Genomic DNA, 12420 nt, shown 5'->3' on the forward strand with positions numbered 1-12420 from the left:
CACGTGACCGCGGGGCGGGGCCGAGCGCGCGCACGTGACCGCGGCTGGGCAGGCTGGCGCCACAATGGCGGCGGCACGTCACGGCGGGGCGTCGTGTCCTGCCTGCCCGCCCGCCCGCCCGTCGCGGGTGTACCCAGCGCGAGGGACCCGCGGCCTCAGGCCGGCCGGGTTGGGGCCGTTGGGACGCCAAGATTCTGAAATGAAAGTCATGTTTCCGTGCCTTGTGCCGCCGGCCGCACTGGGGAGGTGAGGGGGATTAAAGCCGGGTCCTGTTTGGGAACCAGAGAGGGGTCGGAGTCCAGGTCACTGTTCGGGATCGAGCAGGTCCCCGGCTCCCCTGGACACAGAACCGCCTGTTGGCGCGGAGCTGGAGGGCGGGGGGACGAGGACGGGGACAGGGATGCGCGCAGTGGACAAGGATGGGGAGGGAGCACAGCCCGTCGGCCCCTGTGAAGGCTCCCTGGATTGCAGGGGCAGCCAGCTCTCCAGATGCTCCAGGGTATGGAGTTCGGAGTGTTCCCTGTTTGCACAGGTGTCGTTTTAAAGAAACGTCGACCCGTGGGGACCGGTTCAGTGGGAGCGGTGCCTGTGTGCAAGCGCAGGTCAGCTCCAGGAGCTGGTCCGTAAGGAACCAGGGAGACACAGAAGGGTCGTCTGAGCGGCGGTGGACAAATGGACTGGGCAGAGGGGTTTGCAGAAGGGTAACCACCGAGGAATGCTGGTTGTCCCTGGAAATCCTCGGTCAGCTAGGCACCGGCCTCCAGGGGACCTTCCCAACCCGGGGCGCTCCCTGCTCCTCCCCCCTTTGGCCCCTGGCTCAGCTCAGCGCAGCGCCTCCGGCACTTCTAACCCTGGGGAGGCTTCCAGATGAGCTTGTGTCCCACACCTGCCTTCAGTGGTGGCCACCCTCAGGATGCCCCCGTTTTCTCTGCCTCGTCCTCCTGTCAAGTGGCCTGTACAGAACAGGTGCCCCAGGCAAGTAGGGTCTGGCCAGAGCCCAGGCCCCTGCGTGCACCCACGGGCTGATCTAGAACTCCCCTCCCAATCCCCCACGAGGGACGGTCCCTCCCCCACACTCCCGGGCAGGAACAAGGCAAACAGAAAAGAAATAGACCATTTATTATTCACTGGAAACATCACATGCACTTTTAAAAATTTAAACTCTTTATTTAAACATTTCAATAGCATCTTAACAATTTGGTGGCGGCAAAAGAAGCACTACCAAAGACCAGTATTTTGAAAAGCATTTACAAAAATACCGTGCACAAAGTCCTATTTTGCATCTTTAAAAATAAATATTCAAAATATTTCCACCCAACTCCCAAATTTAGTTTTATATAGGAAATTTTGATTTATATATTTATGTTGTAATATCTGAAACATCTGTATACATTTTATTCAACTTAACTGCATAGGCATTATTTAATTCCAATTCTAATAGTGAAAAAAATGCTACTTTATGTAGTCGAGGACAGTTGTGCAGTACACACAAAACTCCAGTCAGCACCATCACTTTCTGTTTCTGAAAATACAGTGTTTATGAGAACACCGAAAGAACGGTCTTAACCCAATAAAACTTAAATAATTTTTAAAACATCTGTAACACTTTAAGTGCCTTGCAAATATTTATAAAGTCTGCTCAGTAAAATAGTCTAAATATTAAATATTATTAACAAAACGAGTCTCAGGAATTGAGAATGGCCAAAAGTTGTAGTTAAGAGGCAAATCCCAACTAGAACCAGGAAGAAAGTGCCACCGTGAGAAAAAGGATAACCCTACAGTGTAATGGTGAGCCACACTCGATGGTTTCCTCAGAGAACCATCGGTGGAGTAAAGACTTAAGATTCTGAAAGGCTGAGAGCACATTAGTGTTCAACTTCGCAGCAAAATTTAAAACAAACCTGATGCCACCCCAAGATTGGATTTCTGGGCTCCTGGGGTCCAGAGTTGTCCCCCCCTCACCCTCACCATGGGCAGAGCCTTGCTGAGACCTGCCTGCTCCATTCACCAGAGCTGAGATCCAGACCACCCTCCTTTTACATCAGACCAGCTTCCAGCTCAGGACCACATGAGCCATACTGAGCCTGTGAAAGTCTGTCTGAGAAGGAGCAAACTCAGCAGAGAAACCGTTATTCCACACCTGGGACTGATCTTAACTACTGGTGCTGAACAGGAGAGAAAGTTCAGAACTCTGAAATTTGGTGACATGTTTTTCCCTGAAAGAAATGTGCGCTGGATGGAACAGATGAAACAGGTCTGCCCCCAAAGTCCTTTAGAAGGGCCAGTGAAAGGCTAAATACCAAAGCTTCAACAACACTTTGACCTCTAACCTCGCTTACTTTGTTCCTGATGGTGAGAAAATACAAGTATCAAGAGCTTTATGTTCAAAACCAAATCCCCAAAATAACATACATGTCTTTGTGAACCGCACGTTCAGACGGATTCCCAGAGATGGGCTGTGGCCAGCGGATCTCAGGGAAGCTAGGCATTCGGCATGCAGTGTTTCCTGTGGACAGAAGAGCGAGCCGGGCGCCAGCTCCCACCGGCAATGGGCAGCGTTTATTGAGGGGTAACATCACCCCAATGCCCTAGGTGCCCTGGTGCGGGAAGGGTTCCAGTGTTTGAGGCTGTCCTCGTATATACAAATGTACAAGAACTGACAGGGGAGTCTTTACTTGATGGGTTCTCCATGAACTCTGAACCGATAGAGACATGTGTATTCAGGATGGCCCCAGTTGGAGAAAATCCGCAGTTCCACTATTTGGAAAGCTCCTTCAGGTCTTTTCTGAAATCGAAGGGGGAAGAGTACAGTTAATTCACAGTTAACACCCCAGGCCCAATCACTTCTCCAACTCTGACATGTGACAAGAAGCAGCCACACTGGAAATCATCAGTACCTTTGCTGTCTGTTGTAGGACACAAAGCTCAGATAAAACGGACTCCTCACGAGCCATAGATTTACCTTCAGCTTCAGGAACAGGACACATGTATGCAAAGCAAAATAGACTAGAACTAGAAAGGCTCATCCAGGAAGAGCCAGGAAGCTCAGATTGACTTTTCTCAGAGGGGGAGGCCCACGTTGTACCCCTGGCAGTGCTGAGGTCAGCTGTGTCCTGCCACCTCCACCCGCCACCTCCAACAGAAGGAATTCTTACTGGAACGTGAAACATCTGGAGTGACTCCCCTTCTTGATCATACGTAAACTGTCCCAGAAGCTGCCCTTCCTCTTGGTATTCATCTTCTAGTCCCTGAAACCAGAACCATGTAGTCATGAAATAATGGAAGAAGGGCCCCAAGTTAGCTAGGACTGCTTCCCCCTGGTGTAATTTCCAGAAGGCCTGTTAAATGCTAGGCCCTTTGTTGAAGGCTTCACATGACTCACAACAACCCTGCCAGGCAGGTATTCTTCCTCCTGTCACACAGGTGAGGAAAAGCCTGCTAGAACTGGCAAGCTAATGAGACTGGGGACAGACTATCCACTGCACAGACCCCTTTGTCATCCGTGGGGCCCCCGGGGCCTTCAACGCTCCCAAGTGGAACCCTGGGGGTACCCAATGAGTCCAGGGAAAGGACAACAGGCCTCCTGGCACAGAGGGCAGATGGGGGTGCCAGGGGATGGCGTGGAATGGGGACAGAGCCTTGGTTTGGGAAGATGAGGTAATTCAGTGAAGGACAGCGACATAAATGCACTTCATCCAGGGAATGCATGCTTAAGACGGGTCAGGGGTTGACTCTGATGTGTGTTTCGCCACAAGGAGGAAGTCACCAACAGGAAATAGAGGTGACTGTTGGAGTGTGTCATCACAGGAAAGGACTGCTCAGTGTGGGATGCATGGAAGCAACAATGGGACACAGGCACATGTGGCCAAACAGCATCAAGCCCAATACTGAGAAGTGTGTCTGTAGGGGACACGTGACATTTCTGTACAAAAAAAACCTCAGATATATATAAAGAAGCTAAGATCCCAAAATATTAATGAAGAAAAACAAAAACCAAAAAAACAAAACAAAACAAAACAAAACCCCCCACAAAAACCCATGCATGTAAAATGCACAGCAATACAGATGAAATGTGCTGTTTCCACCTTTCAGGTTAGCATAGATCAGAGTAAAAGGGTGCAGGGAGGTCAGCAATGGTTACCTGCAGGCAACAACAGGTCAGCAGCCTGCAGGCACTCCAGACCCCCTATGGCTTCCACCACCCCTCTGGCACCCTGGGTGCTCTCTTTGCAACTTCTATGTTGAAGTCTTCTGTCAATTCAGAAGCATACAGGTGTCACAACTGCCTTTATGGCCAAACGGACACATGCTCTCTGCAAACAGAAGTCTCCAGGTCTACAACGGCTGGGTGGCAGCGAACAAGCTCTCTAAAGCTGCCCTTCGTGTGGGACAGCACTGGAGTGGCCCCCTCAGAATCTGATCTGCTTACAGCACTGGAGGCTGAGGGCGGACAGGAGCCAGTGACCCCAGGAAACTGGTGTCCACGACCACTTCCCATCTTTGGGAAGGCCCTGGTGGGGGCAAGGGGGGGGAGCTGGAACCCAGCACACTCACATAGACTGCGAAGTCCTTGGGGGCGCTGGTGATGTTGCCCGTGGGCGACAGCGTCTTTGGTATGTGCTCCAGAGTGAAGGCGGTTGGGCGGATCTTCATAGACAGCCTTACCACCAGGTACCCCTGGGAGCCCCTGAATGCCCAGCAGTTACCTGGATGTATGTCAGGCTAGGGAAGAGGCACAGAACATCGACAATACATCTGACCCTCAAACAGCATGAGGCCTGGGGCACTGACTCCCCTGCACAGTGAAAATCCCACCTGTATCTTCTGATGCCCCTCACACTTAACCCCACACAGCCTATAGTTGACCAGAAGCCATAAAGTCAACTTTATGTACAGAGCACATAAAGTTGATCAACACACATTTTGTATGCATGTCATCTGCTGTATTACAATGAAAGAAGCTAGAGAAAAGAAAACATTAAGGAAATCAAAGGAAAAGGAAACACATAGCATTGTATTTATAAAAACACACCTGGAAACCTGCCTGCTCAGCTCAAACCTCCCCCTTGTTAAGGGTCAACTGTAAAGGAACAAGTCCTTAAGAATGTGTCTGACAATTTAAAACTTAAAAAACAGAAACAAGAAAACACTAATACTGAAATAGAAAAAAAAAAAAGACCTGCTCAGTAAAAAACAATCATAAGCAAAATCAAAAGACAAATTGGGGAAAGGCATTTGTAGCTTCAACCCCAGAGGGTGGCCGGCTCCATGTCCAGCACGGGCGTGTGCCTCCTCAGTTAAAACAACCAGCACCCTCAACAAACGTGGACAAGACAAACCTGTTTTTTTAAAAAGTAAATTTAAATGGTCTTCAAATACATGAAAAGATGCTCCACCCTACATAGTAACAAGAGGAATACACCATTTAAATGGTGGGTGTTACCCTTTCTCACCAAAAGATGCCTGCCGTGGGAGCGGGGGAGCGCCGTTTGGCAAGAGCCAGCACAGCTCCTTAGGCATCGACCCCTTGACCCAGCAATCTCCCGCTGTCCATCAGCTACACTGGCAAAAATACAAAATGACAGGCTTAAGGATAGTGGTTGGGAGATGACTTCTAATAGCAAAACAGGAGCCAGCATACCTCCTGACGGGCCTAGCTGATGTGCTGTGCTGATGAGAACACAGAAGGAGCAGCAGGGGAAGGGTCAGGGGCATGGTGATCCCCCCCACAACTTGATTATGCTTATGTTCATTGTTGGTTTATCCTTTGTTCTTGGTTTATGCATATTTTCTGCCTGCCCTGTGAAAATGGCCCTGGGCCGATCATGCTTTGTCCACAGATGGTGCTGCCGGGGCACTACAGGTACCCCGGGCCATGGAGGCGGGCTTTGCCTGAGTTCCACCGGGGTGGGACCATTTGATGAGGCCTGGGGGACACTATCTTGGGTGACCCCCTGCGTCAGAGAAGTAGAGCCATTCCCATGTCTGCTGTTCCAGATTCTTTAAAAACTCTCTTTACTTCTAACTAGCCAATCACCTATTCCTCCAATCTCATTACAGGTAACAGCTCCAGTTCCTATGGGCATTCTCCTGACAAAGCATTCCCTCATTCACATACATCTAACATCTCAAGTGCCAGCTACTTCCAGACCACTGGATCCATAGCGTAATGGACACAATGCTGTGGGCCAGCGTGGAATTACTGGGAACATCAGGAGCATCAAGCCCTCTACACCGTCTGACAACAGCACCACCTGACAGCCAAGGCAACGCCTGAGGGGTCCTGGGAGCAGCCACCAACGGGTGCCCAGGGGAGGCAGCGGCACCCTAGCAGACAGCCTGGCAGGTGCTTAGGATTGCAGGGAAGCCGCCGACATGCACCAGACATCAGCCCGGCTGCCAAGGACAAGAGGACCAGGATGGCACCCGGGCGTCGAAATTTTAAGTTTACTGACTTTTTTTTTTTTTTTTAAGATTTTATTTATTCATTCATGATAGACATGGGGGTGGGGGGGTGAGACACAGGCAGAGGGAGAAGCAGGCTCCAGGCCAGGAGCCCGATGCAGGACACGATCCCGGGACTCCAGGATCATATCCTGGGCTGAAGGCAGGTGCTAAGCCGCTGAGCCACCCAGGGATCCCCGAGTTTACTGACATTTTATGTTTAGATTAATCTGTGAATTCTTGTTTTTGAATAAAAAGACAGCTATCAAGAGATGTTTTACACAAGAGGAATCATTTTAATTTTCTTCAAAAAAGTCGTAATACAAAGAAGCACGTTAGGACTGAGGGGAAGCAAGCATACTGGCAATTTAAATTCTTCCTCCTCAGTCTCCATGACCAACTGTGTAACACAAGGCACGCACAAGCTGCTGCGCAGCCCAGGGATAGCCCGTGGAGAGTCTGAAGCCCCAGCTGGTGTGGGGCCTCCACCTGCTCTGCCCCTTCACAGACCAAGGAAGTACAGCCTGACTCACAAGGGGACGTCCTCAGCCATGGCCAAGGCCACAACATGGCAAAAGCAACTCATGCTATACGGACGAACTGGCTGGAGAACAGGCTAGAGAAGAGAGCCAGCTGGGGTAAGAGGGAGAGGGGGGCTGGGTGGCACAGGGATGTTGCTTTGTGTGAACCCACCGAGCTGAGCCCTTGGGTCAGCACCCTTCATGCCACCAGAGCAAGTGGCCCCAACGCAGCCCCTGGCTTCTGTCCCAGGGACACAAGGGGAGGAGGGGACCCCCGATCACAACTCACCTGGATCACAACTCGGGGGGACTGGGAGAAGTACCAGAGTGGGATCCCAAACAGGCTGATGAGCGCAGTCTTAGTCTCGTACGTCTCAGAGCAGCGCGTACTCAGGATGCTCCCACCTTAAAGCAGAATTCACAGCTGCCTCAGGGTCTTGCACCCACCTCTGACCCGCCAGGGACTTCCTGGAAGGACTCAACATTCTCAAGTTTTTAACTTATCCAGAGAACTGTCTACTTCCAAATCAGCCCAGGCTCATGTGGACTCTTTCCAAGTTTGAGGTTAAAGTCTGCAGCTGCTTCAGGACACAGGCTTGACCTCCCAAAACAGTGCCCCATCTCCACTCTAGCAACACTGCCTCTTTCTAAGTAAAGAGCAGTGGCCTTGACAGGCGCTGGAGTTCCCTTACAGGTGCACGTGTGTCACGAGAGGGCCTGCTATCAATAGGCCACAGCGATGGGATGCTCTTAACAGCTGCTCAGGGGACAGGGGTGGGGGGATGGAGGGGTGTCTGCAAATAGGTCTAAGACTCTATTTAGGGTAACACAAGTATTCTGGAGTGAATACACTAAAAACACCAAATCATAATGCTTTAATAGGCTGAAGTTTAGGTTATGTGAATTTTATGTCCATTAAAAAAAAAAAAAAGGCATTTAAAAAAAAAGGCACCTCAATGGGAAATAGGGCAGACAGAAAGGTGTGGGAAGCAACAAAAAATTCTCAAAAACCAAAACAAAATGATAACAGTAATAATAATCACTGCTGAGAAGTTTGTATGGGAAGAGGCGGTGGCCTGCCAGAGCCCCCGGCCCCAGCACAAATGCAGCCGTAGGCCTGTGTGAAGACTCCTCTTCTGATTGTGAGCAAGTAGAACCAAGAATTTAAACAAGATGACAAGTAACTTTGGCCTCAATGATCATCAGACCTGAACTTCTGAACCTCTGGATTACCTTTTTAAACATTCTATCCTCATTTAAAAAAAAAAAAAAAAGTGTCCTTAAATATGGAAAAATTTTTTTAAAGCTTTTCATTTTTTAAAATTTTTTTTAATTTTTATTTATTTATGATAGTCACAGAGAGAGAGAGAGAGAGAGAAAGAGAAGCAGAGACACAGGCAGAGGGAGAAGCAGGCTCCATGCACCGGGAGCCCGACGTGGGATTCGATCCCGGGTCTCCAGGATTGCGCCCTGGGCCAAAGGCAGGCGCCAAACCGCTGCGCCACCCAGGGATCCCCTAAATACGGAAAATTTTTAAGAAAAAAATACTCAAACTTACAGAGTGAATGAATGCCTTGAGTAATGACAGAATGTTCAGCTCAGCGACATCAAAATAACCAAAATTCTAAATGACATATAAGTCTGTAAGGAATAGTTACACTCCTGACAAAACAATTACCCAGCTAAATGGTTAAGACAGCATTTGATGTCTCTGAATTAAAAATGCTTTCTTCATAAGTTACTGAATTTCAAAAATGTAAAACTCAAATCACTTAATATTTTTTTTTTATTTTTTTTTTAATTTACTTATGATAGTCACACAGAGAGAGAGAGAGAGAGAGAGAGGCAGAGACACAGGCAGAGGGAGAAGCAGGCTCCATGCACCGGGAGCCCGACGTGGGACTCGATCCCGGGTCTCCAGGATCGCGCCCTGGGCCAAAGGCAGGCGCCAAACCACTGCGCCACCCAGGGATCCCCCCAAATCACTTAATATTCTAAAAAATTGTTCTCCACAAAACATATGCCAACAACAGTTAAGAGCCTTCCTGACTCGGGGCCAACCCTGGGATGACGGGGGGGTTGTCACATGCAGCAGCGGCTCTGGGCCAGGTGGGGCCTGCAGGGACCGGGCTCCTGACCAGGGACATCATGTACACTGCTCAGTCATAAACTGAGTCACCGCAGCTCTGCAGGGTCCTCTGATCCTTCCACTGGCTGCCGCGCATGAAGAACCACCTTTTCTGAGACAAAATGTTGGTCTACTAACTGTTGGTCTGCTAGTCCTAAATTTTAAAACTCATAAAACCAAGATCTTTTGTTACAAAGATGGTGGCAAAACCTTCCCTAAACAGACATGATGTCACCACTTTTTTATAGTACAGACATTCACCCATTTCCCCACAGAAACATTCCTGTGCTTGCTCCGGGGGTGCCATCCCCAACATCACCAAGGGGGTAGGTGACAGAAACGTGTGGACCACAAGGCTTCACTAGGCCACCGTTCTGATGGCTGAAACACACATGGCCCAGGGGACCCAGGTCCCGAGCTCGTGCAGCGCTTCCCTGACTTAACGAGCCACAACATTTCCCTTCCCTTCTCTGAGGAATGGAAGCAGCAGCCCCATCAGGAGGGAGCCATTCCCGTGGCTAGCTAGCTATCACAAGCTGTCACCTGGCTGCCCCACGGAGGGAACGCTCCCACAGGGCTGGGGCAGCCACCTGCAGCAGGCATGGACCCACACCGCTCACTAAAGGCCTAGAGGACACATGTTCATGCCACTGAGAGCTCTGGGGAACAGGTGGAAAACTGCTGCTCTAGTCAGTCACGGCACTTCTACACACACAGGATCATAAACAATCAAATGTTTACTGCCAATGTTTCTGTGGCAGTAAATTCTTACATAGCTAGAAAAACCCAAAGACTACTCAAATGCCCCCAAATTGGGATGTTGCTGATGTCCATCATTACATGGGCTTATGCCAAGTGGTGTGTGAGCCACCAGCCCTTCTATGGGAGAACCCAACCCTTCTATGGGAGAACCGATCATACATTAAGGCAAGAGCATGAGGGGTGTACCTAGAATGGTGCTTTCTCAGCTTTTACAAGTTCTAGCAGGTTCTAGACTATTGGGAAGTGGTACAGGCAGCAGCTGGTCAACAGGTGACCACTGTATTCAGTAACCAGAGCCATTTACTTACCACCGGACTCCAGAGCAAAGTCCACCATGCCAGTCTTATCCTGGGAATACAGCTTCAAAGCGTTGTTCACAATGACACGTGCTTGCTGGACATTGCCAAGTGCAGAAGTGGGGAGATGAAACTCAGCATTAATGGAGAAATGAAGGCCAGACATTTCTATCAAGGACACATTTTCAGTTCACTGTATTTGGGGATAACAGGCTTGGGAGTGTTCAGTCCTATATCCCACTGCAGGGGCTGTCACATGGCTGTGGGATGGTGCTGCCCTGTCACCTGGGCACAGAGTCTCGACAACCAAGAGCCAGAGAATCCATGGGTTCCACAGAATGTGGACAAAGCAAGAACTAGAGTTTGGGATGGAAGCCTGGTGCCATATTCCTGGGAAATGTGCGTGATTTCACAAGGTGTGTGGCTACCCAGGTGAATGGGAACTTTGGGACCGAGAGGGCCCCCCGGCAGCATACAGCAGCAATCACACCATCTCTGCACCCTAGGCTGCACCAAGCACCCCTGTATCATAACCATATCCCCATGAGACTGTATCTGGCAACTCAGTCACCAGCACCATCACGACGCACACTGACACACTGCCAACATTTCTCATTTTGTGCTTACCGCTTCTGTAATTCCGGAAATCCCTGCCTCGTTTGCTGCAGATACTACAGTTTCAGAATCTGGGACCTGCTTAGTCACAGAAATGTAGTGCGTAATGTTCTTCAGGATCTGCAGCTCCAAATCCCGTAGTAAAACCTGCAGGTCATCTCTGCTCACGAACTGAGAAGAAACTGTCTGTAGCAGCCATTTGAGAGAACCACCCTGCTCCCCATCGGAGAACATGAGTTTGACAGTTTCTCGGACTTGGGCGTCTACCTAGAACCATTCACAAGCAGAACATGAAGTTACTGTAGTACTGTTCTAACGAAATCATCCAATGCTTCACCTGTGTCACCTTAACACCTCAAAATGATCACAAAGCTTCTCAAAAATCCATAATGTAAATGTGACAATTCTCTCCCTTCACATGGAATTTGGAAACCTTTCCAAAAATGCTGGAATACATTACAGAGAACAGGAACAGAAAAGCTCAATGCGCACCCAGAGAACCAAGGAGACAGTACTCCCATCCGCCTCGTCAGCCTGCGCATGCCCCTCAGCAGACATTTAAACTGAGTCAGGTGCGGAGATGGAGGAGAACGGTCTTCAAACTCAGCCTGCTTAGGGATTGGTGCACCAACTGAAGTGTCACCATATGTATGACAGAAATGCCCTTGTGCATTATGTCTACACACCCCCTCTTCTTGCTTTATAAAGAAAGGGGCACAGAGAGATGCAAAAGAGAAATGCAGGAAGGCCCAGCTTGGCCACACACAGATCTCTGTGGCATCCCACAGCACCAGTACCCTGCCACTCGGTGAGCTGCTGCCTCCAGCCCCTCGGCTAACCCTCCAACACTCAGCATGCCCTCCGCATGCCTGTCTGTCCAGCTCTTTCACTTCTGTTGGGGAAGTCCCAAGAATGTGGCACTAGTTTCAAAAAGTATGCATCTTCATAACTGGTAAATATCCCAAGACATTCCCCTCCCTGACCAGATTGTAGATATTCACAGTGCTGTCAGCCACCAGGAAGCCAGTCTCCCGAGGTCAGCACTGAAGCGACTATCCTCCCTTCCTCCTTCATGCAAACCCAATCAGTGCTACTGAGTGACCTGCTTACGTGCTTTGTCCACATTCCCACTGTCTCCTTTCCTGGCAACTTGAGAAACTCTTTGCAGGGCAGACATAATTTTATCATCTGTATCATAAATACTTTTTCCCAATCTACTGTCCGCCTTTGCCTTACAATGACTTTTGCCATTCAAACGTTTGTTTATTCATGTTCATGCAGCTATAAATATGTGGACTCCCTGTCTTGCGTACAGATGCCTGGGCCCGACAAAACACCCCTGATATGTGACAAGGTGAAGCAGAGATGCAGAGTGCAATGTGAATCTACTATGCTGAAAACACAAAACGGCCCACCCCCGAGTATGTGTTGGCATGCAGCCACAAGCACATGAAGTGTAGGAAGAAGCAGGCCTGAGTGTGAATGTATTACAGGAAATTCCAGGAGAACTGAGTATTAACTATTTTATTTTAAATGCTTAAAAACTTCAAATATAGAAAAATAAAGATTCTAAAGAAAGTTAAAATTAACTTAATAAACCTAAAACTTCAGCTGAAGTGTTCTTTTCCTTTTTGTGATAAAACATTATACAACT

General features: G+C 49.2%; 1 protein-coding gene and 1 long non-coding RNA gene across 51 annotated transcripts in view; one reads left to right on the forward strand and one right to left on the reverse strand.

Moving 5' to 3' along the window:
* The first annotated feature begins 45 nt into the window (after positions 1-45).
* LOC112929285 (uncharacterized) lies at positions 46-12382 on the forward strand. Its single transcript, XR_003236906.2, has 2 exons — positions 46-246; positions 6061-12382. It is a non-coding gene; the product is annotated as an uncharacterized lncRNA (long non-coding RNA).
* SUN1 (Sad1 and UNC84 domain containing 1) overlaps positions 1147-12420 on the reverse strand; it is a 53953-nt gene continuing 42679 nt past the window's right edge. For all 50 annotated transcript variants that reach the window (XM_026011269.2, XM_026011267.2, XM_072753380.1 and 47 more), the window contains 6 exons: positions 10779-11033; positions 10164-10248; positions 7255-7370; positions 4555-4722; positions 3156-3248; positions 1147-2785 (listed from right to left, as the gene is read on the reverse strand). In XM_026011269.2, coding sequence (XP_025867054.1) covers positions 2672-2785; positions 3156-3248; positions 4555-4722; positions 7255-7370; positions 10164-10248; positions 10779-11033 — 831 coding nt within the window. In that variant the 3' untranslated portion in view covers positions 1147-2671. The remainder of the gene's footprint in view (positions 2786-3155; positions 3249-4554; positions 4723-7254; positions 7371-10163; positions 10249-10778; positions 11034-12420) is intronic.

The sequence above is a fragment of the Vulpes vulpes genome, chromosome 3 (assembly GCF_048418805.1).
Source record: "Vulpes vulpes isolate BD-2025 chromosome 3, VulVul3, whole genome shotgun sequence".
Taxonomy (NCBI): domain Eukaryota; kingdom Metazoa; phylum Chordata; class Mammalia; order Carnivora; family Canidae; genus Vulpes; species Vulpes vulpes.